We start from the raw sequence: 22,862 nt of genomic DNA, 5'->3' as shown, positions 1-22,862 counted from the left end.
TAAGTACTTACTGGCAAGGGAGAGGGAGGCATCTACTTTAAGAATATTATGGGCAACATTTACTTCATCTAGTTGTGTGTTAAGCATTTGCTTAACAAATTCATTTTAAGGTCTCATTGAACAGTACGTACTCATGGGTCCTGGTTCATTCTGACTGGCTGGGGCTTTTCCAAGTGAAATCTAGCATGGCTGTTCTCCTCCCCACCCCCTGTTCTCATCAGTTATGTTTGTGGATGTGTGTGAACACAGACAGATGTCAGAGGGAAATGCCTTCCTGAACTACTCAGTAATGTCTGGTATCAGCGTCATCCTTAAAATAAAGTGTGGGTGACAAGTTCCACCTGGTAAGGGGCCAGCTCCACAGATTACTTCCTTCTTTCTCCAGAGCCTTTCATTCATAAACTCAAAGGGAGCTGTTCTTAAAAAGCAAATGCACATTAAACATGGGACAAGACTCAGCTTGGTTTAATGTGCATATGTGCATAAATTTCAGTGAACAGGTTCTGTTTTAAAATTGCCCAAAGTAAAGTCAAACTCTCTGTATTATTAGCCTGAGGTTTGGAAACCTAGATGGATGCTAAAGGGGCCTGGTTTAGTGGAAAACGCTAGTTGTTATCATGAATGTGGCCCCAGGAATAGATCTGATCCAGGAAAGAGGTCTCTCTGGATTTCTGGGCCCTGAACTGCTAAAATGGCACCTTGATATCTTGTTTCACTTTTCCCTTTTAGAAGTTTAGCTGTGCACTGAAAAGAGAAGCCCTGACTTTGAGTCTTTGCTTTGTAATTTAACCAACAAGAGACACCAGCTCTCTGAGATTCAGGTTTGTGTGCGGTTTTTTCACTTGAAAAAATGGACGTATACAAATTCTTCATTTGTATGTTCCAAAAAGATTTATGAGAATCATATATAAAACTTGTTTAGAAATTATAGAAATGGCACAAGTAATATTGTAGGGTGAGTAAACCAAAGTTGATTTAAAAAATGCAAAAGAAGAAAAAGGACACCACTCTCTTGACTTTGATCTTTCTTTTCCTGACTTCTCAATTTCAGGCTAATTCCTGGAACCAGTGGCAAGGGGTCTTATGGAAAACAAAAACAAAAACAAAAAAACAAGAGACAGAGAGTGAGGATACCAGAGTTTTTAGCCCAACTCTGACACTGACCTTCCAATATGGAGAAAGTCACTAACAGCTGGGCCTCCATTTCCTCATCTTGAAAATGAGGAAGTGTGGAAATTAGGAAATGAGGAAATGGAGGCCCACTCAAGCACTGAGTGGGCCCCTGTTAGGTCAGGTAGGCATAGTACTAGACATTGTAACTGTAAATAATACCAGCTAACATATGTTGAGTATACTAGATATGCCAGGCATTTTGCTAGGGATGTTATCTCTAACCTCATGAAACCCCACAAAGTAAAATTTTATCCCTATTTTATAGTTCACAACATCGAGGCTTAGAGTTCGTTTTAAATTGATTTGCCTTACGGTGAATAAACCAAAGTCTTCAATCTCCACAGAACTGTCTAGGAGGATAGTTGAAGATATAAAGAAATCATTGTAATATTGTGTATGGTTATATGTTCCTACACATCACATACCTGTGCATCTAAAATATCCATTTTAGACTCATGGTAGGAAATCAGATGAGATTAGGTGTGAAAAGTGTTTTGAAGAAACCTTAAGTTATCAAAGTAGAATAGTTCTCTTACATTGTATGAAATCAGGATTGAGCAACCATTTCGACCATTTACTGAGCTACTTCAAGGAGAATTTATTCTATTCCATTCTATCTCATTTTGTTCTATGTAGTGTAGTAATAGGCCCCAGCCCCTCCATGGCATCACCTCTTCTTTCTTCCAAGATCTCGTCACAACTTGAAAACCCACAAATTTCTTCAACTTTGTCAGAATCCATAATCCATCGATTCTACTACCTTTTTCACTGCCTCTTACCCACTGCCTGCCTGTGTTCACTTGCATCCTTAGGAAGCCCAGATTCTATGGTCCGCCATAATTCCTTTCTTCTGTACAATGCTGAATTTCTTGCCTTTCTTGTCCTTTATCGCTCTTACCTAATAGAACCCAGCTGTGATTACACCTGATTCTTCTGCTAATCTGTATCTGTACCCACATGACTGAACAAGGCTAAGGAAAACCTCACAGTGTTGATAACTGGTGTTAAGTTCATGACCGCTAATCTCAAGTGGGCCCTTAGAGCTGCCTTGCAGTACTACCATATTTCCTTGGTTCTCCTTCCTGAAATTGCTGTGGTCCAGATTATCACATTGTTAGATCTGCTGGTATGTTCTCATCCTGCATTTTACTTGACTTATCAACAATTTAGCACAGTTTTTCACTCTTTCCCTGCATTTTATCCCTTGGTAGAATCATCTAGTCTTGTGGCTTTATATAGATACCAATGGTGGCAGAGTGCTCACCAGATAATCCCTGTTCTCTCCTACTTTCCATGCTCTTATCCACCATATCTAGTTCTTGCAAACAGCAATATGAGCACAGTAGGGAGAAACTCAGAGAAAGTATTAGCATCTGAGGAAATGGAGTTGCTACACAGAAACAGCTTGAAAATCCAAGTCACTTCTGGAAAAAAAAAGTCACTAAGGAGTCCTGACTATCCCTCATTGAATCGTGACATGAAAAAAATAACTAAATAAACCTTAGTTGTTTTAAACCACTGAGATTTGGGGTTTGTTACTACAACAAAGTCATGTCTGTACTGACCAAAGTACTACACATACAAGTTCAAGCAGGCCATTCTCCCTGGGACTCCAGATTACATAGCTAGCTGACCTACAGAATCTACTAGCTGTCCAGTGCCTCCACTTAGATGTCCACTAGACACCTCAAAACCAGAATTCTCAAATGTATTTTTTAATATTTTATTTATCTGAGAGAAAGAGCACACAAATGGATGGGGCGGGGAGTAAAGGGAGAAGGAGAAGCAGGCTCACCACTGAGCAGGGAGCCTGACTTGGGGCTTTATCCCAGGACCCTGAGATCATGACCGGAGCTGAAGTCAGATGCTTCACTGAGTTGCCCAGGTGTCCTAAAAAACAGAATTCTTGACTTTCCCCCTCAAAGCTCCTCCTCCAACAGGAGATGTCACTCTTTGTCTCAAAACCATTTTTTAAGTTTTTCTTTATATTCCAGTTAGTGAATATACAGTGAAATATGAGTTTCAGGTGTACAATATAGTACAACACTTCCATACATCACCCTGTGCTCATCAGGACAAGTGCCCTCCTTAATCCCCATCACTTAGTTCCCCCATTCTCCCACCTACCTCCCCTCTGGTAACCATCAGTTTGTTCTCTAGAGTTAAGAGAAAGTCTCTTTCTTGATTTGTCTCTCTGCCTCTCTTTTTTCCCCTTTGCTCATTTGTTTCCAAAGGCGGAGTTCTTACAGTGGCCTCTAAAATCTTTCACAATCTGGCTTCTGCTACATCATGGACCTCATCATCATTTCTATTCCCTTTACTCTATCCCAGCACTCTGGCCTCCTTGGTGCTCAACCAAAACATCGAGCATGTTCTCTCATCTCCTGCCTTTGTTCTTACTCTTCCCTTGGCCTAGAAAGCTCTTACCCCAGATTAACTGCTTAGCTCCCTCCCTCATTTTCTCTAGCAGGGATCCTCAAACCTTTCCAGACAGCAGAATCACCCAAAGACAGGTTGCTGGGCCCCACTCTGAAGTTTATGATTGATTAGGTTTAGGAGGGGGCAGTAATTTACATTTCTCACAGGTTTCCAGAGCTAATGACACTGGCCCAAGGACCCTGCTTGAAGAAACACTATTCTTTGCTCAGAAGTTACCAGATCAGAGCGCCTGGGTGGCTCAGTCAGTTAAGCAGCTGACTTTGGCTCAGGTCATGATCTTGGGGTCCTGGGGTCCTGGGATCAAGCCCCATGTTGGGCTCCCTGCTCAGTAGGGAGTCTGTTTCTCCCTCTATCACCCCTCCCCACCCCGGCTCATGATCTCTGTCTCTCACTATCTCCCAAATTTAAAAAAAAAAAAATTACTGTATGACCAAAGCCTTCCCTGACTTCCCTATATAAAGTGACAACCTGACTACAACACTTTGTGTCTTTCTTACTCTGCTTTGTTTTCTCTTTGTCTTCCCCCCTGGATTGCAAACACCATGAGAGCAGGGATTTGGTTTCACTTGTGGCTGTATGATATGACCTCTAGCTCCCATGCCTAGCATGGTACCTAACACAGAGTAGATGCTTAATACATATTTGTTGACTGAATGGTCAGAATAAAATGTTGTACAGCCAGCTTTCTGTGATCTAAGCTCCTGAAGGAATTGCTCACAAAAATGACTCACTTTTGGGTGACTGGGTGGCTCAGTTGGTTAAGCGTCTGCATTCAGCTCATGTCGTGATCTTGGGGTCCTGGAATCAAGCCCTGCATCAGGCTCCTCACTCAGCAGGAAGCCTGCTTCTCCCTTTGCCTCTGCCTGCCACTCCCCCTGCTTATGCTCTCTCTCTCAAATAAATAAAAACTTTTAAAAAATTAAAATTAAAAAAAATAAGAAAAAGAATAACTCACTTTTGCCAACTATTCATTCACTTCAGCTAGGCTGCTTTTCCATTCTTACATTAAATCTCTTGCTTCCTGGGTTAGCTTGTGTGTCATTTGCATCCCTGCCACCACTCCTGACTGAAAGCACTGGCAATGCCAGGAAAAACCAGTTGGCTTCTGGAAGGGACACTGTGATGTAAATCAGGATGTATTTCAGTAAACCAAAGGGGAAGGAGAATCCCAAGCGGAGCCGGTCTAACACTGAGAACTCTGTTATCCTGAGAGAAATTATTTCACAACCTTGTACTGAGTACCATCTGGTACAAGGGCCACAGAGAAGAGGAAAACAGAGTTCTCTTTCCAGTCTGATGGTAGAACCAAACAGATTGAGTCAAATATGGCAAATCACCATTAGCAGAGGGGAGGGAGTAAGAACTTCTGCCCAAAATCGCTGAGAGGGAAAAATTGATGCTGGGAGAAGGACGGGGTTGGGGGGGTGGTGCGCAGTTCTTCACCAAGACTATGGTGTTTGAGCTGGGTTTTGAAGAATCTGTAGAAGTTTGGTTTGTGATAAATGTGAAAACGGGGTAGGGAAGGCATTTTGGACACAGGAACCAGCATCAGCAAATGAATAGATGTGATACTGGTGATAGATAGATACTGATGCTATTAAAAATACTGTATGATCGGGGTACCTGGGTGGCTCAGTGGGTTAAAACCTCTGCCTTCGGCTCAGGTCATGATCCCAGGGTCCTGGGATCAAGCCCCACATGGTGCTCTCTGCTCAGCAGGGAGCCTGCTTCCTCCTTTCTCTCTGCCTGCCTCTCTGTCTACCTGTGATCTCTGTCAAATAAATAAATAAAAATCTTTAAAAAAAATACTGTATGATCAATTATATGCAGACATCAACAAATCCAAATGGATGTCCTAACCAAGCTGAGTGGATATCAGCCATAGACAAACTGGCATGGACATATCGTCCCATCCCACTGACTCTCAGCTCCAGGAGAGGCCAGGGTGTTATGCTGAAGAGTGTGGCATAGCTAAAATCCACGTAATAATAGCTGATGCTAAATGCTTACCATGAGCCAGGCACTGCGTTTTGCATGCTTTATCTTACTTAATCTTCCAATCAACCCCTAGACGGTAGATATTGTTGCCATCTCCATTTGACATTTTAAGTCACTTGTCTCAGGTTAGTCCCAACTATGCTTGGATTTAAGCCTCTACAGATTGACTCCAGAATTTATATGCTTATTCAAGGCTCACTGCCTCAAGTAATGGCTAGAACATGGGGCGCCTGGGTGGCTCAGTGGGTTAAAGCCTCTGCCTTCAGCTCAGGTCAGGATCCCAGGGTCCTGGGATCGAGCCCCACATCGGGCTCTCTGCTCTGCGGGGAGCCTACTTGCTCCTCTCTCTCTCTGCCTGCCTCTCTGCCTACTTGTGATTTCTCTTTCTCCGTCAAATAAATAAAATCTTAAAAAAAAAAAGTAATGGCTAGAACATAGGTCATCCCTCTTAAAGCTGTGGGAATATACAAAGAGGTAAAATAGATTGACCTTTCCTTATCAACATTATTGTTTGGTTGAGGAAACAAGACACTCAACCATGCAACCTCGGAAACATTGCAAGTACTGTCAGGAAGCGACATGTGACACTTGCCCAGTGGGTGGGCCTGCTGAGTCATTTTGCTGAGCTAGAGTGCCCATGGAAGAAATGGAACTTGAACTTGGCCTTGAGAGGTACGGAATAGCAGGAAGAATGTGGAGTTGCAAGGGAAGTGTGAGGCTTCCCTTGCTAACAGTGTGATCTGGACCAAAGTTCTTTCCTTCATGCTTCTTATCCGGAAAATTAATGATGTGGATTAGACTTCTTACCAGAAGTACCCTACCCCTAGGAGGTATTTTGCAAATTGTGAGGTCAGTTTTGGTTGTGAAAATAATTGGGAGGTGGCTCTTAGGTAGGAGCCAGGAATGGCAGGTGTTCTGCACACTATGAAGAATTGTCTTGTAGGGCACCTGCATGGCTCAGGGGGTTAAGCCTCTGCCTTCGGCTCAGGTCATGATCTCAGGGTCCTGGGATCGAGCCCTGCGTCAGGCTTTCTGCTCAGCGGGGAGCCTGCTTGCCCCTCTCTCTCTGCCTGCCTCTCTGCCTACTTGTGATCTCTCTCTCTCAAATAAATAAAAAAATAAAATCTTAAAAAAAATTGTCTTGTATCTTGCCCGACCTTTAGAAGACCTCTAGACATTCATGTATGTGAGAACTCTGTTTATAATTATCTGAGCCTAGAACATAACCCCATTTTACATCTCGAGTTGAATTTTTTTTTCATGGCTTCATTTTTAAGTAAAACTTCCCAAAAAATAGAGGAAATATTAAGCTTTTTTTTTTCCCCCAGAACTTTACTATGCATTATTAGCATGGGGATAGCAACTGCATTCATGGTGCTTGAGTCATTGATACCACATCCCAGGGTCATTCTACTTTAGCAGGCTATCCCATTCATGGTGACCCTGCACTGAGCTGCTAGCCTCTGACACCTTCACATTTTCTAACATAGTGATGTATGAGCATTTATAGATGAGAATACATATTGTTGCATTATAAATGCCTTTCGTTTCTGCTTTGCAAGACAGTTATGTCATAATATGTGCTTTTGAAAGTACGGTTTACATCTTTATTATCACTGATTCTGATGAATTTCTTTTCAGGATAGCAAGAAAGAACAATAAATACTTATAGTTAAAAAAAAAACAGGTAGACTGAAGAAGGACTGTATTGGATAACCTCTCAGTGCCTTTGCAGTTCAAATTTTCTGTGGATGTAGGGAAGGGGTTGGGTTTGGAGAGGAAGCAGAGAACATTCCAGGATGGGAATGACATGAGGGATGTGGCCCGGTAGAGCAGGGGTTGAAGGATCCCCAGACAAGCCAGGAGAAGGAAGAAACTTCCTTAGAGCCTGGTCCTGTAGTGTTCCCTGGAAGCCACTCCTTTCATTCCTCCCGCCCTCACTGTAATTGAAGACTCCTGGGGGAACTGACCAGGGCCAGAATGGCCGGAAATTGCCTTGTGGCCAGTGGGGCTTCTCTAGTTACTTCCCTCTGTGACCAAGGGACGTGATGGCTTCCTGTCTGTTAGCTGGGTGTCTTTGCCTCCTTGTTCTGCCAAGTTCCCAAGAAACCTTAGCTTCTCTTCCTTCCATTTTTGCCCAGCAACTTTGCATGGGATTTTATCCCCTGTCTTATCCAGCTCTCTTGCTCCTTACGAGTGATCTGGAAATGTTGGGTTCGTGACCGACACATTTTGTAGGACACCCAAAACGCATTGTTTGGAAGTAAGCCAGAGATACAAACGGATATCCAAACAACTCTGGCCATGCCTGTTGTGTCCTCTCCCTTGAAGGGGGATAACTTGTATCATTCAGTAACATAATTGTTTTTCTCATTACTAATTATATATGCTCGCTGAAGACAGCTCAGAAAATACAGAAATATGTGTAGAAGCAAATGCAGATTATCTGTTACCCCCAAGAAATATAGTACTTGGCAGGAGACAAGGGTGACAGCATGAATGAAGGTTGAATTTGGTGCTGGCCTGTTGCCAACCCCCCTCCAACCACTTCTTCCTCCCACAGCACCTCCTGATCTCACCCTTATGGAATTTGCCTGTCCTGTATACCATAAAATGGAAGGCAAACTGGAAAGTGTACAGTAACACTTACCATGTCAAAGGCATATAAGCGATAAAATATCTCATATCAAGAAGGTGTTTGAAATCTAAAACAGCAATATTGTGTCAGAGCTCTGCTACCACTACCTTATTTCTGAGGTGTTGTGGTGATAAAGTGTTGTGGGAATGTCTAAAGAGATAAGAGACCATCTGAGAAATTCACAGTACTCCCTGGAAATTAGGAAAAGACTCACAGTACAAAGAGGCAAGAATGTTTAAGTACAACGCAGGGCTCATAAATATGCCTTTCTCTTTTGAGGAAAAAAAAAAAGAACACCCAACATTAAACAAAAAATTGGGTGATACTAAATCCATCCCAGATATCAAGTTCTTGTTATAGATAATAGTTGGAATTTATGTTTTGCTTCTCCTCCCCTCCAGGTAGATAGGGTAGATAGGGTCAGAAGGGAGAGTCCTTATTTTTGAGCCCTTGCTTTGAGACTCTGGGAGACAGAGAACTTAGAAAACTCTAAAGTATAAGTGTTAAGGTCAAGGCTTTAGAGTTAGTTAGACTGGGGTTCAAATCCCAGCTCCACTCAGACGGTCATCAAAACACTCTTTGTGCCGTCTGCTCTCTTCGACATTGGGAATATAACATTGGACAATTTAGATAAGGCCTCTACTTACATGGAGCTTACATTCTAGTGGGGGGGAAGAATGTTTAATGTTGAAAGGAGAACACAGTGATATGATTGGAAGTAACTGGGGACTGCCTTAGGTTGAGTAGTCAGGAAAGGTCTCTCTCAGACTAGACAATTGAACTATGACCTGGATGATTAAAAAGAGGCCAGCAATAAAACAAAACAAAACAAAACAAACACTTCTAGGGGAAGAACATTCCAGTCAGAAGTAGCAGCAAGGGCAAAGGCCCTGAAGCAGGAACAAGCTTAAGTTTTTATACAACGAAATACCAGTGTGATTGAAGCAGAGCGAGCCAGGGAGAGAGGGAAGAGATGAGGTTGGAGAGGTCAATACAGGTCAGGTCACACAGGGGCTTTGTAAAAATTCAGCTAGTACTCATCTTCATCATCATCAAGCAGATAAGTAAAAAAGGAAGTTGACCAATTGAGGGTATATTGTTCAATACCAACTGAGACATTTGAATCTGACTAACTGGGGCACAGGGATGTTACTGTAAAGTTTGAATGATGTGTTGAAAGTGAGCCTGAGGAAAAAAATTCTGAGAACAGGGTACAGGGTGGCCATTTTCGTCTATCATCACATTTCTAACACTTGAATTTCTCTCAAGTTCTCTACAGCTACTGCCTTCTCCATGAACACCAAATACACAAGTTCAGTGTGACTCACGACACCATCAATTGAGGTGATTAAGCCACTCTGAACATATTTGTTTGGAGGAGTGTGGCTAAGGGTCAGGTTCCCTGGGGCTACATTGTTTCTTGGTGCGCCTGGCTTACTAATTTTTTTTCCTCTCTCTCTTTTTTTAAATAGGGAGAGAAGAAGTCCTATGGAAAGCCATGTGGGGGCCAAGACTGCAGTGGTGGCTGTAAATGCTTTCCTGAGAAAGGATCCAGAGTAAGTGGCTTCTTCCATTGCTGAAAGACACACAGTCAAGGGAGTTTTGATCTGATGTGTGTGTGCGTGTGCGTGTGTGCTTTCTTTAGACTTAAACTGCTTAGAATCCACTCTTGTGACTTCATGGAATAAGCCAAGTGGTGAGGACCAGCTGGAAGGATCTTTGCTAACCAGATGAGAGGCAGAACTAAATTGGTCAAGGTCTCTGCGAGATCAGAAAGAGGTTTCCTTTGTTGACTTAATGCCAACCTTCCCTCAAGGTTTCATCTGGAGTACTTCCAAAAGCCAATTAGGTTGTGAAGAACCAGATTATGTTTGTAGATAGACATGCATTTTCATAGCTCCTCTTTAGCCACTCAGTTCTTCCCTCTGGGTAACAAGTGGTCCAGTTGTTATCTACTGGGATGGGACTGGTCAAAAGTCAGGAGTTTCCTTGGGATGCCTGGGTGGCTCAGTCTGTTAAGCATCTCCCTTTGGCTCAGGTATGACGTCAGGGTCCTGGGATTGAGTCCTACGTTGGGCTCCTTGCTCAGCAAGGGGCTCGCTTCTCCCTCTGCCTGCCATTCCCTGCTCATGCTTTCTCTCTCTCTCTATCTCTCTCTCTGACAAATAAACAAATGAAAGCCTTGGGGCACCTGAGTGCCTCAGTTCGTTGAGCATCGGCCTTCAGCTTGGGTCCTGGGATTGGGCCCCCTATCAGGGGCTCCCTGCTTCACAGGAGGTCTGCATCTCCCTCTCCCACTCCCCCGCTTGTGTTCCCTCTCTCGCTGTGTCTTTCTCTGTCAAGTAAATAAATAAAATCTTTAAAATTAAAAAATAAATAAATAAATGAAAGTTTTGGAAAAAGAGTTTCCAGGGTAGCCTTAAAGTCCAGAAATTCGGGTGACTGCCCATAAAGAATGATTTATGGATCTTATGTTAAAACATAGGATTTGTTTAAAAACATTATGGGAAATAACTCTGTATTTTGGTCCTTATTGGTAAATCACAGTGAGCACCGTGTGTTAACAGAGCATTTCCATTAGCCCTTGTATATGCATATGGGAAGCTGATTTGCCCCAGCTGATTTGTACCCCTGACTCTCACAAAATAAACTGACATCTTTAGTGTAACTCAGGGGAAAAAAAGGTATTCAAGGGGGTTCATTTTTACAAAATGAAATATAATCTATGTCCCTGGGATTTATGGCCACCCCGTGAATTCAGATCTTCTGACTTGCAGCTTTGTGTCTGCACTCTGATCACATTCAAACAAGCCTAAGAGCTTAGACTGTCAAAGGGAGGGAGCGTAAATAGGTCAACCAGACCCTCAAAAACATGGCCAAACAGGGAACAGAGTGGCCACTCCACCTTCTCTTTCATTATCTTCCATTTAGAGTAAAGTGAAATATCAAACTACGCCAGAATTTGAAGGAAGAGAAAAAGCCATCTCCTCGTCAAAAGTGACCAGACCCATTATACATTAAAGGAGTAGACTTAGAGAATCATAAAATATCAGAAAGAGACATATCTTAGGGAGCTTCTCATCTTAACCACTGATTGTACAGAGAAAGCAGACTCTGAGAAGGAAAATAACTTCCCGGGGTCACACAGCAAATTGATGACAGATTCAGACTATTACCTGGGTCCTTTGATTTCTTGCCTATTTACTTTTACCCACTGTTGCCTCCCAGAGAAGTCATGTTCACTGTAGCCACCGAGGCACATGCCTCTGCCTCTAATCTTTAACCAGGAAACGCTTTAGAAAAAAAGATGGTTCTATAACAAATATATGAATACATTCTTGAACAACATGTAAATGATAGAGGTTAAGAAGTCTCCTTTGAGATTCCAGACCCCCTGTTGTCTTTCTGGTCTTTTCTTGTACATTATCAGAGACCTGTAGAAATATGAATAAAAAGTGACATTTTCTGTTTTTTTCCCTGAAATACAATCATATATTGTGTCTTGTTCTGGTTTTTTTTTTAAGCCATTTAATATGTCCTTAAGAGCTTTTTCTCTCCCCCATAGTTTAATCCGTCCATTCGTTCCTCTTTTGATGAACATCTTAGGTTGTTTCCAAACGTTTGCTGTTTTAAAAAGTGGCAGTGCCCCAGTGGAAATCCTTAAACAGACCTTCTTGTGCATATAGGATCAGAATTTCCAGGTACAAGGTAATAAAGATTTTTAATTCTCAAAGCTAGTGCTCACTTACCCCAAAATACTCCGATTTACACTCCCATCAGCATTGTACAGGAGTGCCCACGTGTCTACACCCTTGCCAACATTTAATACTTTTGCTAATTTGGGTGGAAATCTTCCCAATTGCCAGACTACAAGTGTCTTTTCCCATATTCATGGAGCATCTGTATTTTTTCTGTCAATTTTCTGGACATGTCCTCTGTCCACTTTCATAATGAGTGATTCTGACCAACTTATCTTTCCTCTACAAAGATACCATAAATAAAAATGGCCCAGGTGGAAACGTGTGAGATTTGCAGTTTGATGCAGAAAAGCATTTCCTGGCAGGTTGTAGGTGATAGGAGGCATCGGTCAGACCCTGCCACCCAGGAACTCAAAAGTAGATCCAGGCTGCTGGTTGGGGGTTCAGAGCCTTTAAAAGTAGGAAATCTTATTTATACATCTGAACAGACCTTAGTCCCACACCAGACAAACATGCTGAAAGTAACCACATTGTTTGACCTCTGGCTGAGATTTTGATCTTTGAAGATAGAAGCCAGTGGATTTCCTAAGTAAGGAGCTCTTATTTGGTTTCCAAACATATGGAGCCCTAGCCTGTCTTCTTCGTTGAAAACATGGGTGGTTGAAGGGCTGTGGAACTGAGAAAAAGAGAGTATCACCGCACTGATTGTTTTTTTCTCAATATTTAAAAGGTTCCGAGCCTGCACAGTTAAACACAGTCCTGGAGCTTATTTGTGAAGTCTGTGGTTGCTGGGAACATTTGTCCAGGTTACTGATCCAGACCAAGCTGTCATTCACAAGTCAAGACCGGGGATGTCCTATTTCCCATATAGATCAGGGGGCCAGCGCATGTGGGGCAGACCTTATGAACGCAGATGCTGGGTGCCGCCTGGGCCACCAAGTCCCTTTGAGTCACTCTCCCTACCCTCCTGAGTTCCCAGGGCCAAGCAGGATTGTTTAAACTGACTCCAGCTCTGTTGACCCTGCAGGGCAGCCCCTCAGTATCCCTTTTGTGCAGATGTCAGAAAGATTTGAGACTGTTTTCCTTAGCTGAGCAGCGGGCCCCATTTGGATTTCAAGCTGTTCCCTTCGAGCTCTGTGAGCTGGGAGAGGAATGGAACGTCGGGTCACCCCTGAGATATGCCGCAGCCATTGACGGGGCTGCCTCCTGCCTCGGGAAAACATCCAGTACATAGTTTGCTGGGCAGTGTGTACTTTTCCTTTGCCAAAGTCCTCTTGAACTGACTAGGACATTTACAAAACACCTAATACTCCTGCACAATGGCAATCCAACCCTTTTCTGGTTTAAGCACTCTCGAACTGCTTTCTTGACAGTTTGCCCTGCCTGGTAAAAAGCCTTTGCCTGGCATTGGTGCACTGCTTTGGTACTTTCCAAAGCACCTTCTCCCAGGGTCCATATTATCTGTATGCCACAAGGAAGTGTCTTGGCCAAGCTCACTAGCCTGTCCATGGCGAAACTTGCTTAGCCTTCTTTAGGCAAATGTCAACTTTAAAAGAAAACATACCTGCTAATGTTAAAGAAAGGGTTTCTTTTTTTCCCTTGGACATTGAAATTTGGACTTATGATTTGACTTTCAGTTTTCTTTCAGGGCGGGGGGAGATCTTTTATTACCTGGGAAAACCATTCTTGGAGTTTTTTTTTTCCCTGTATTTGGATGGGGGAGTGGTAGCATTAGATCAAACAAAATATATCCACCTTTTCCCATCTTTCCCTACTGGATTTGCAGGTTTCTCTGCATTGTACTGCATTGGTGTGTGCTTGAGCTGGGAGCTGGTGGGACTGTGTGTTTTATTCCAAGCCTGCTGTATTCCTTAATACGATTTCAGACTTTTCCCGCATTTTCGAGGTGTTTTGGCTGGCGTTTATATATAGCACGGTGAGCTCCTAATTATGCCTGCCACCTAAAGGATTATCACAGGTAATCCCAAGCTATAGGGAATACCGGGATTCCCCTCCTCCCGCGTCAAGGCTGTTTGTCCCTGTTTTACCTCTGTGTCCTAGCTAGAGAGTTTCATGTGAAACACCCCAGGTTTTTTATCTCCTCATCTGCTGCCTGCTTCCTGCTGCTTCTCTGTCAAAAACTGTGTGTTTCCCATGAATTCCAGGCCCAGATGCATTGACCACTACTTTTGTTTTTTGGGTTTGATTTCCTTTGGTTTGGCTTTGTTTGACTCTCCTCCTGCAAACAGCTGGCGTTCCCTGTGTCAGAAGACTGGTGCCATAGCTACCCAGAGGCCTTTCCACTGGCTCCTGATTTGGGCCATTTTGGTGGACATCTTTCCCTTTTTCCCTGTGCACCCACCCAACCCCACAACCCTACCCTGACTGACTGCTACCATGCACACCCCAATGTCCTTATCCTCTGACAAAGCTTATGTTGCACATGAACTCCTTGGGTGGCCGGGCCTTGCTACAGTTGCCTGTGTATGGGCAAGCCTCTTGCCTTCATTGCCCAACCACCCATCGGCCCTCTGCAGGCTAGCCTTGCGAGCACCAGTCCCCAGTAACCTGCTTGTTGCCAGATCCAGTGGACATGTTTCATTCTTTATCTTCCGTTGCCTCTCTGCTGCACGAGACACTTCCTTCCTTCCTGAAATGCTCTGTTCCCTTGGATTTCATGAAGTTCTCTCCTTGTGTTTCTCCTACTATGATTAGGACTCCCCAGGGTTTTGTCCTCATCCTGCTTCTCTGCTACATCTCCTCTCCCTAGGAGAGGGTGGTTTCATAGATGCCAGCAATTTCTGCTGCCACCGATACTATGATAAATATTAAATCTCTACCTTTAGCTCAGACCTTTTTCCTTAGCTTCAGGTCAGCTTAGTCAATTTCTTTATTATTATTATTATTATTATTTTTAAAAGATTGTATTTATTTGTTTGGCAGGGAGAAAGAGAGAGAGAAAGAATAAGCAGGCAGATGGAGAGGGAGAAGCAGACCCCCCTGATGAGCAGGGAGCCCGATGCAGGGCTTAATACCAGGACCCTGAGATCATGACCTGAGCCAAAGGCAGATACTTAACCAACTGAGACACCCAGGCACCCCTGGCATGGTCAATTTCTTATTGACCATCTCTGCTTGGATTTTACTGGCACCACAACCATGTCTCATACAGAATTTCACTATCACCTCCCACCAGACGTGTCCCTTCCTAAGTCTTAGCCATCTCCTCTATCTCAGCAAATGCCACCACTTTATTGCTCAAGACAGAAACCTTTCTCCACCATCACCTCCAGGTCATCATCACATCCTGTCCGTTTATCTTCTGAAACAAAGCCCAAATCCATCCACTTTTATCCATACCTATTTGTCCAATGCAGGGCCATATAATGTCTTCCCTGAATTACCCTCTGAGCCCCCAGACTGGTCCTCCAATTGCTAGTCTCAGTCTTTCCCAGCCGTGTGCCATTCTGCTGTCATAATCTTTCCAGAATATAAATATGATCCTAAAACTCTTGCTCAAAATCCTTCAGTGGCTCCAGATAGATCTCACAATAAAATCTTAGCTCCAGTAGCCTTAGGAAGTCCTCTGTGGCCTAGGGCTTGACTGCCTCTCCCATAATAGCTCTCACCACCAGGAGCCTCCTCCAAACCAGACGCCTGTACTGAACTCCTTACAGTTCACAGAACCTGCTGTTATTTAATAGGATTCCAGGTTTTATACCTGCTGCTCCATCTCCATGTACTCTCCTTCCACTGGCTCTACCCTGTCTCTGCTGGCTTGCTTCTGTTTACCCATCCTTTAAAACCGAACACAGGGTTCACCTCCTTGTGGAGCTTTCTGTGATCTGCAAGGCTGAGCTTATCTCCTTGCTATTCCTCTTGTGCTGAATCATAGCAAGCTACCGACTTGTCCGCTCTCCACTAGCTTAGGAACTCCTAAAGGGTAGAGGCTGGGTCTTTTTAGATTCTGTGGGGGCAGTAGGCACTACCAACTGTTTTGTAAAGGACTGACCAACTGACCAACCAATTGGGATGGGTAGGGGTCCAGCCCTACTCTCCACACCCTGGATTAGATGAGTCCACTGTCTTGGAGAGACTCTCTTCTGCTAAAAGGCAAGGGCCAGGGCAGTCAATTCCATATTGTTTCTAGTTCCTATTAGCTATAAGCAACACCCCCCTACTTCCCCACACTCTGGTTCCTATAGCGATGAAGTCTTCCTCGAAGATGAGGCTGTTCTTGAAAAATTGTGAGTCAAAGGTAATCACAGGCTTTCTTTTTGACAGTGATTGCACTCTCCTCCCCACCAGGCCTCTTAGCTTTTTGCAAAGTTAATGGTCTTGAGTTTCCCTTGTTCCCCTCCCCTCGTGGGAGGAAAGGAACAGCCTTTGAGCAGGGAAGTAGCCATCAGGTGATCCTAAGGGAGGGAGGTTGAAAAAAAAAAAAGGAAAAAATTAAAAGTCTCTGTGGAATTCAGTATACTATGATTATTTAAGTGCAGGATAATTGATGATAAGGTTAAAATTTAGTGTCTCTGCACCAAATCAAGGTGCAGTCATAGCCCAGTAGATGTTTGTGGTGATCTTAATCCATTCTTTGATCGTTTGGGGGCAGTGTGGGATTTATCCATATTAATGAGGGAGGCTTCTGTTAGGAGCCAAGAAGCCAGAGGAGGAGATAATACGCAGCAGTGACATCAAGAGTTCCACTTTAGATATCCAGAGACCCAGGCAGCAGGCCAGAGTTTTGCTAACTGGATGACTTTGGGCTGATGCTTTCCCCTCTCAGGGTAAGATGAGGTAAAATGAGGGTTTTGTGCTGGGTAATCTCAAATAGCCCACCAGCTCTGATCAACTAAGACACTGTTACCACACTGCACCTTGAGAGTCCCCTGCTGCCAGAGTGTCTTAAGCTTTCTAGTGTTGCAGGGAGATATGGAAGGCAATGGCTGATGGTGTCTGACCCTTCGGAGTTGTGTCTGGGCAGTTGCCCAGATGTAAATCAATTGCTGTGGCCTTTTACTCCCGATGCTGGGAGCTTCTCACAGCTGAGGCTGCCTTGCCCAGGAGTTCTTTCTTCCCGTAGTTCCAGCTTCACAGACCCACTCTTTAGGCTAAGCATTGTTTGAGCCTCGCACTGCTTGAATACATTACATCCACCATTCCGATGAAAGCAAACAGTTCCCCCCAACATCCGTGGGGAAGTGTTCTGTGTACAGATCTCTAGAAGACCTCTTGGTTTTCCTGGGATTGGCCCGCTGACCCATATGTCAGAGACATTGGCTGTCAAGACATGGGTGAGCGTCCCTCATGCCAGTATGTGACATACTGTCTTCTCATAGAGTCTGCGATCATCTTCCCTTGCCAGCTGGTTACCCCTTTCCTAACTTCCTCCTTTGGCCATCCATTCTTCCCTGCCTCTTGCTCTGGCATTTCCAGCTCTCCATCCCTCCTTCCCACTGTCCCACCATGGCATCCTCACCCACTTCTTCCCCTCTGCTTTCAAGTTGCCTGGGATCACTTCCTGTGTCACTAGTCCATTTTTGGTCATCTATCAACAGGCATGTTGTCATGCAGGATATTAAAACTTAGGATTTGTTTAAAAGCATTATGGTATTTGTTTAAAATGCCTGGGTGGCTCAGTTGGTGAAGTGTCTGCCTTCAGCTCAGGTCATGATTCCAGAGTCCTGGGATCGAGTTCCACATTGGGCTCCCTGCTCAGTGAGAAATCTGCTTCTCTGCCCTTCCCCTGGCTTGTTCTCTCTCTCTCTCTCTCTCTCTCAAGTAAATAAATAAAATCTTGAAAAAATTACGTGATATATTCAAAGTCTTGTTCCTTACTGGCAAATTGCAGTGAACACCGTGCATTGGCAGAGCTGTTCCATCAGCCTACAGCAGCAGGATGTCAGAAAGAGTTGCTGAGATGTACTTTACAGAAGCGTACCCACTTATCCAGAGATTTGTACCCTCAGAGCCTGGATCAGTAGGCTCCAAAACTGGGGGGCGGGGGGGTAGCACCACGCACACAAGTCAGTCCATTGGCAGTATTAAAAGAAAAAAATACTACAATTCCCCAATTAAATTGAGAAAGTCTAGAAAACAATTCAGATTTGGATTGAATTATTTAACTTAATGTAAAGTGCTTACGACTAAGTACCATGTGAGCATTAGCCATTATTACTGCTATTGTGGAGTCTGTCTAATATGTGGTGCACATACTGTCCCAGGCACCCGCATCCAGTGGGTCTGTCTTTGGCTTTCCCATTGCATATGCCCCATGAGGCATTCTGAGGGAAGAATGGGAGCCCAAAGACAGGAGGGGTGATGCTGGGGTCCTCACATTTTTCCCCCATATCTATATCAGAGTTGTCACTATTTCCTTGGGCCCAGTTAAGTGGATTTATAGATTATATTCTCTAGCTACAGTAACCCTCACAAAATGGATAAATGGCTTAAGAAGATTCCTACAAATAAACCATGTCTTGAAGATAAAACTCATAATGTGAGCATATTAAAATGGCAGCACTCACACTCCTAGACTGAGCTTTTCCATCAGCTTCATTATAAGGTAAAAAACCACAACAATCTACCCGACAAGGTGGCAAAAAAGTAATGCAAGAATAATCAAGAAGACTATATGAAATATGGATTTACACCCATTCTCAGTAATGAAAACTCTTGTTCTAAATGCATGTCCAAATGTATATTGTGCCTTGAAATGTTCACTAATAATATAATTGAAGCCATCATGACAGGACATTTGACATGAGATACATGAGATTTACTTCATCTTTTTACATTTTCTGTATCTTATGTGTTTCATTATATATATGTAGAGTAGGACATGTATATAATTTCAATAATTATTAATGATATATCGTATTGTGTGTATTACATATATAAAGAGAGATACAGGGGCAGACTGGAAGAGAGGAAGCGTGCTCAAATTATTTTTTCCCTGAAAAAGGTAGGCAATCAGAAAGATTTGGAGGCCACTGACCCAGACCATACTTAGAATAGATGGGGACCCACAAACAGAGCAAAAGAACTTCTTGAAATCTTTTGCTTTTTCCCTATAGAATGGCCATGCCATCAACTTTAGTGCTTCACCTTGGCAACCTTACATAAAACAAATCAATGGGAATCTTAGGAGTTGGGAGAAGTGAGATAGTAATGAAATGTAAAAATCATAAAATTTCAAGCCTAGAAGGTTGGATTTGAGCCCCAAGTGGCTTATCATAGTTTATAAAAGGCTTTCCCAGCTTGCCTCTAAAAGCTCTTGCCCTCATTTTAAATAGGAAGACTTGTGGAAGAAACCGCTTCAGAGAGGTTGAAAGACTTTACCAAGGTCCCTGGTAAGTGGCATTGCTGAGATTTGAAACAAGTATCCCACCCACCCCCTAGTGTGTTTTCTGCTATGCCAAATGGCCTCTTCATCCCATGACCATAACCAGATGAGCTCACTTGGGTTGTAACTGTGGTGAAAGGAGGGACAATTGTGGGGGAGAGAATCAGCTAAGATGTAAACCAGATACCAATAAATTCATAGTCCTTCCCCTGCCTTGGTGAGAAGTAACTCCTGACTGTATGTATAGCATCTGTTTAATCCTCGTCTGGGTTTTAAAATGTTTTCCTCGTATTCCTGTCTTTTAAAAGCTAAAGAGGGGATGCCTGGGTGGCTCAATAGGGTAGGTGTCTGTGTTCAGCTCAGGTCATGATCTCAGGATCCTGAGATCAAGCCCTGCATCAATCCTGCTTCTCCCTCTGCCTGCCGCTTTCCTGGCTCTCCTTCTATGTAGACCACTCATTGTAGGGCAGTTCACTGCAATGGAGTTGGAAATATGTGTAGATGAAATTCCCAAGTATATGTCAGGGAAGTCATTTGGTGTCTATTCTGAGAAGACTTGTATTAATGGAAGCCTTCCAAGACTATTTAAGAAAATTAATTGCATGGCATCTCTCTTAAGCTATAGTAGAAGTTGATGGGGGATAAAAAAATGTACATTGCTTTGCAGAAGTTTGCTTCATTGTCATCTCTTCAAAAGAGCTTTTCTTTTAACAAATGGGGCACATGACCATTTATTTAATAGCCACCTTTATTTATTAGAGATCAAGGTCCCAGACTATGTTCTGTATTTTGTTTTTCTCATTGTGTTGTGTGAGGTTCGAGCCCATTAGACATGATTTAAGAAAGCACTCTGGGGGCTAAACATTGGTGCAGGCACTGTGAGGAATGAAAACATATTACAAGGACCAGACCTCTATTTGGAGAGGCTACACACACACACACACACACACACACACACACACCCCACATGTGTGTGCACGAGTGCACGTGTGCATGCACACACATGCACTCCAAGACACTGAAAGTCTGAAAGGCAGAGCACAAGTCCTCAAAAGGAGATATTGGTATGGACTAGAGTGATTAAACAAAATATTTTTTAAAATATTATGACCAAAAAAAGTTTCTTTAGGAGCATTAGTTTGGTGGGGGTCGTACAGGGCAGATTAGAGTAGGAAGACATGAGACAGGTAGAATGCTCCCCATTTTTAGAGATTAAGTGGCATATCCCAGCTCCCTTGACACCACAGAAAGGAAAGTGTGCATCCTTTCCTGCTGCTTAGATCCTATGTTTCTTCCATTGATTCTCTCCAGCCTTGAATACACACACACAGACACACATCCGCATTCACCTAAAAACAGTGATTGGATAACGAGGAGACTTTTAGTTTTGGTTTTAGATGTTTAGATGTTTAGATTTAGAGTTTTAGATGAATGTATCACCTTTTCATTTTTTTTTAATGACCTGGAAGATGGGGCTAGCTCCTTTCCCCCTTACATTCCTCTAACTCCTTGGAAATGAGTATCTCCACTGGTGAGTCCCTACTGATCCCAAATGAGGAAATTCATCCCCAAACCAAGTGGAGTCCACAGCACTGAGGTGACCCTTGTCTTGATTACAGAGGAGACTATGTGATGCTTTTCTCCATGGGAGACTAAGAGCTCCTGCTGTCACTGCAGGGCCTAGGGAGAAAGGCCAACTCAGTGGGTTCTGAAAGAGCTTCTGTTTCCTACTTGACACATTTTGTTACAGGAGTTATGAGTGAAAGGTAGGACTTGGGAACCATGAAAGAAGGGAACCATGAAAGAAGGAAGCCATTGTTTCCCTTAAGACAAAGTTGGAAATGTGGTCAGTGGAGATATCTACAGCGTACCTTGGCAATTTGTCTTTATGCTGAATTACCAACTGTGACCATGGCAGTCTCGTTTCGCGGACTTAACTGGGCCCTTGGCTCTTCTATGACAGCTTCTACACTTTTTAATCCTCAGTTTTACAAGGTTAGTTTTCGTCTTTAATTTTTGAGAACCCAAAGCAGGGGGGGAAAGCTCATTCCTTTGGACCCCAGGGAAATTACTGTATATGTTCAGTTATTGTCCACATCAAAGAAACCATGATCTCTGTCCCCATTCATGTCTTTGCTAGTTTGAGTAATTGTAGTGACTTGGCATTCGACTGTTTTAGTTGGGCTCCCTCTTGGAGCTGACACCAGTCACTGATTGCTTCCCCCTTCACATATTGCTGGGGAAATGCTAGTAAAACTATGAGCAAAGGAGGGAGCAGGGGAGAAACATGCTGTGGGGCCCAGAATGGAATGAGGGGTAAGCAGGGTTCAGGAGCCAGGTTTCCCCAGAGAGAAACAAAAAGAAAGCAAACAAAAGGAAGAGACAGGTCTAAACAGGCTCCCCAGACAGGGCCCCTTTGCTGTAAGAACAGAGCCTTAAACTTCACAAAGCTCAGGGAGGGAAGGGAGCCAGGGGTTAAACACAGTCTTTGCAGTTCAGTTGAAGAATTATTAACTGAGTATACGCAGAGAGAAAAGGCACACATGTTCACATAGAGCAACATTTATTTTTCTTAAAACCCATTCAGAACCTCCATGAACTCAGAAATGAACCTAAACCTGTATATCCACATAGATAGTGATCCCCCCAAATCTGAAAGGTAGCTACCCATACATAGAAACATAGAGACTCAGAGAGGCTCAGGAGGGTACCCAAGAAGATACCCGGAGCCCCATGATGCCTAACACAGGCTGGTTTTTGAGACATGTGCTGGGGAGCTTAGTGACCTCATTAAATCCATTGTGCCAAGTGTGAGCCCATGGTTCCAGTGACTGACAACTGGGGTAAGGCGAACTAACTTCTGAGTTTTACCTTCCAAATGGCATCAAAACCTCACCAAAGCTTTGAGAGCAGGATGAAAGCATATCTCCTTCCTCCCTTGTGGAGTGAGGGGCCGGGCTTGAAGGCCTCCAGGGTTCTTTGGAGGAACCAGGGCATGGAAGGTAACAGAGGCCCCTGCCAGGGTATGAAGGAGCCTAATGACAAAAGGTCCCCACTGTGACCAGCTCCCACACGGCTTCCACCGGTCCCCGGGTTCCCAGATTCCTGAGGGGAACTTGATCTGGCCCAGGGGCCTGCACGGGCTCTTCATGTCGTCCCCAGAAGGCCCCGCTCCTTGGGAGCCCCAAGCACAAGCTCACTCCCACACCACCCAGCCTCACGGAGGTACAGGAGGCCAGGTCTCTGAGGGAACCTCTCAGGGCTCAGTCACAAGGCTGCCATCCGTGGGAGGGGGCCCTGCCTAGCCCAACAGGAGGGACAGAACCTCTTCTGCAGCCCAAGGGGGAGGGGACCGCCCCACTCGAAGCAGCTCGGGGTGACCATAGACCACTGCCCACTGCCCCACCATGCCTGTGGCCCAAACCAAGTGGCCCTTGGCTCCTTGCAATGGGAGAAAAGAAAACAAATGCAACCTGGGAACTTCGGACCAGCTGCCAAACTGAAAGGTCCTCAAGTGTCCCTTGTCCCTCACCCCCCTCCACAAAAACCATTTACCTCATGAAAAAAGGGA

General features: G+C 43.9%; 1 protein-coding gene across 4 annotated transcripts in view; it reads left to right on the top strand.

Moving 5' to 3' along the window:
• COL4A6 (collagen type IV alpha 6 chain) overlaps positions 1-22,862 on the top strand; it is a 281,441-nt gene that overhangs the window by 124,501 nt on the left and 134,078 nt on the right. For all 4 annotated transcript variants that reach the window (XM_032331816.1, XM_032331817.1, XM_032331818.1 and 1 more), the window contains one exon: positions 9,721-9,804. In XM_032331816.1, coding sequence (XP_032187707.1) covers positions 9,721-9,804 — 84 coding nt within the window. The remainder of the gene's footprint in view (positions 1-9,720; positions 9,805-22,862) is intronic.

The sequence above is a fragment of the Mustela erminea genome, chromosome X (assembly GCF_009829155.1).
Source record: "Mustela erminea isolate mMusErm1 chromosome X, mMusErm1.Pri, whole genome shotgun sequence".
In the NCBI taxonomy this organism is placed as follows: domain Eukaryota; kingdom Metazoa; phylum Chordata; class Mammalia; order Carnivora; family Mustelidae; genus Mustela; species Mustela erminea.
The sequence above is the reverse complement of the archived record's forward strand: the minus strand, read 5'-3'. Positions and strand labels throughout refer to the sequence as shown.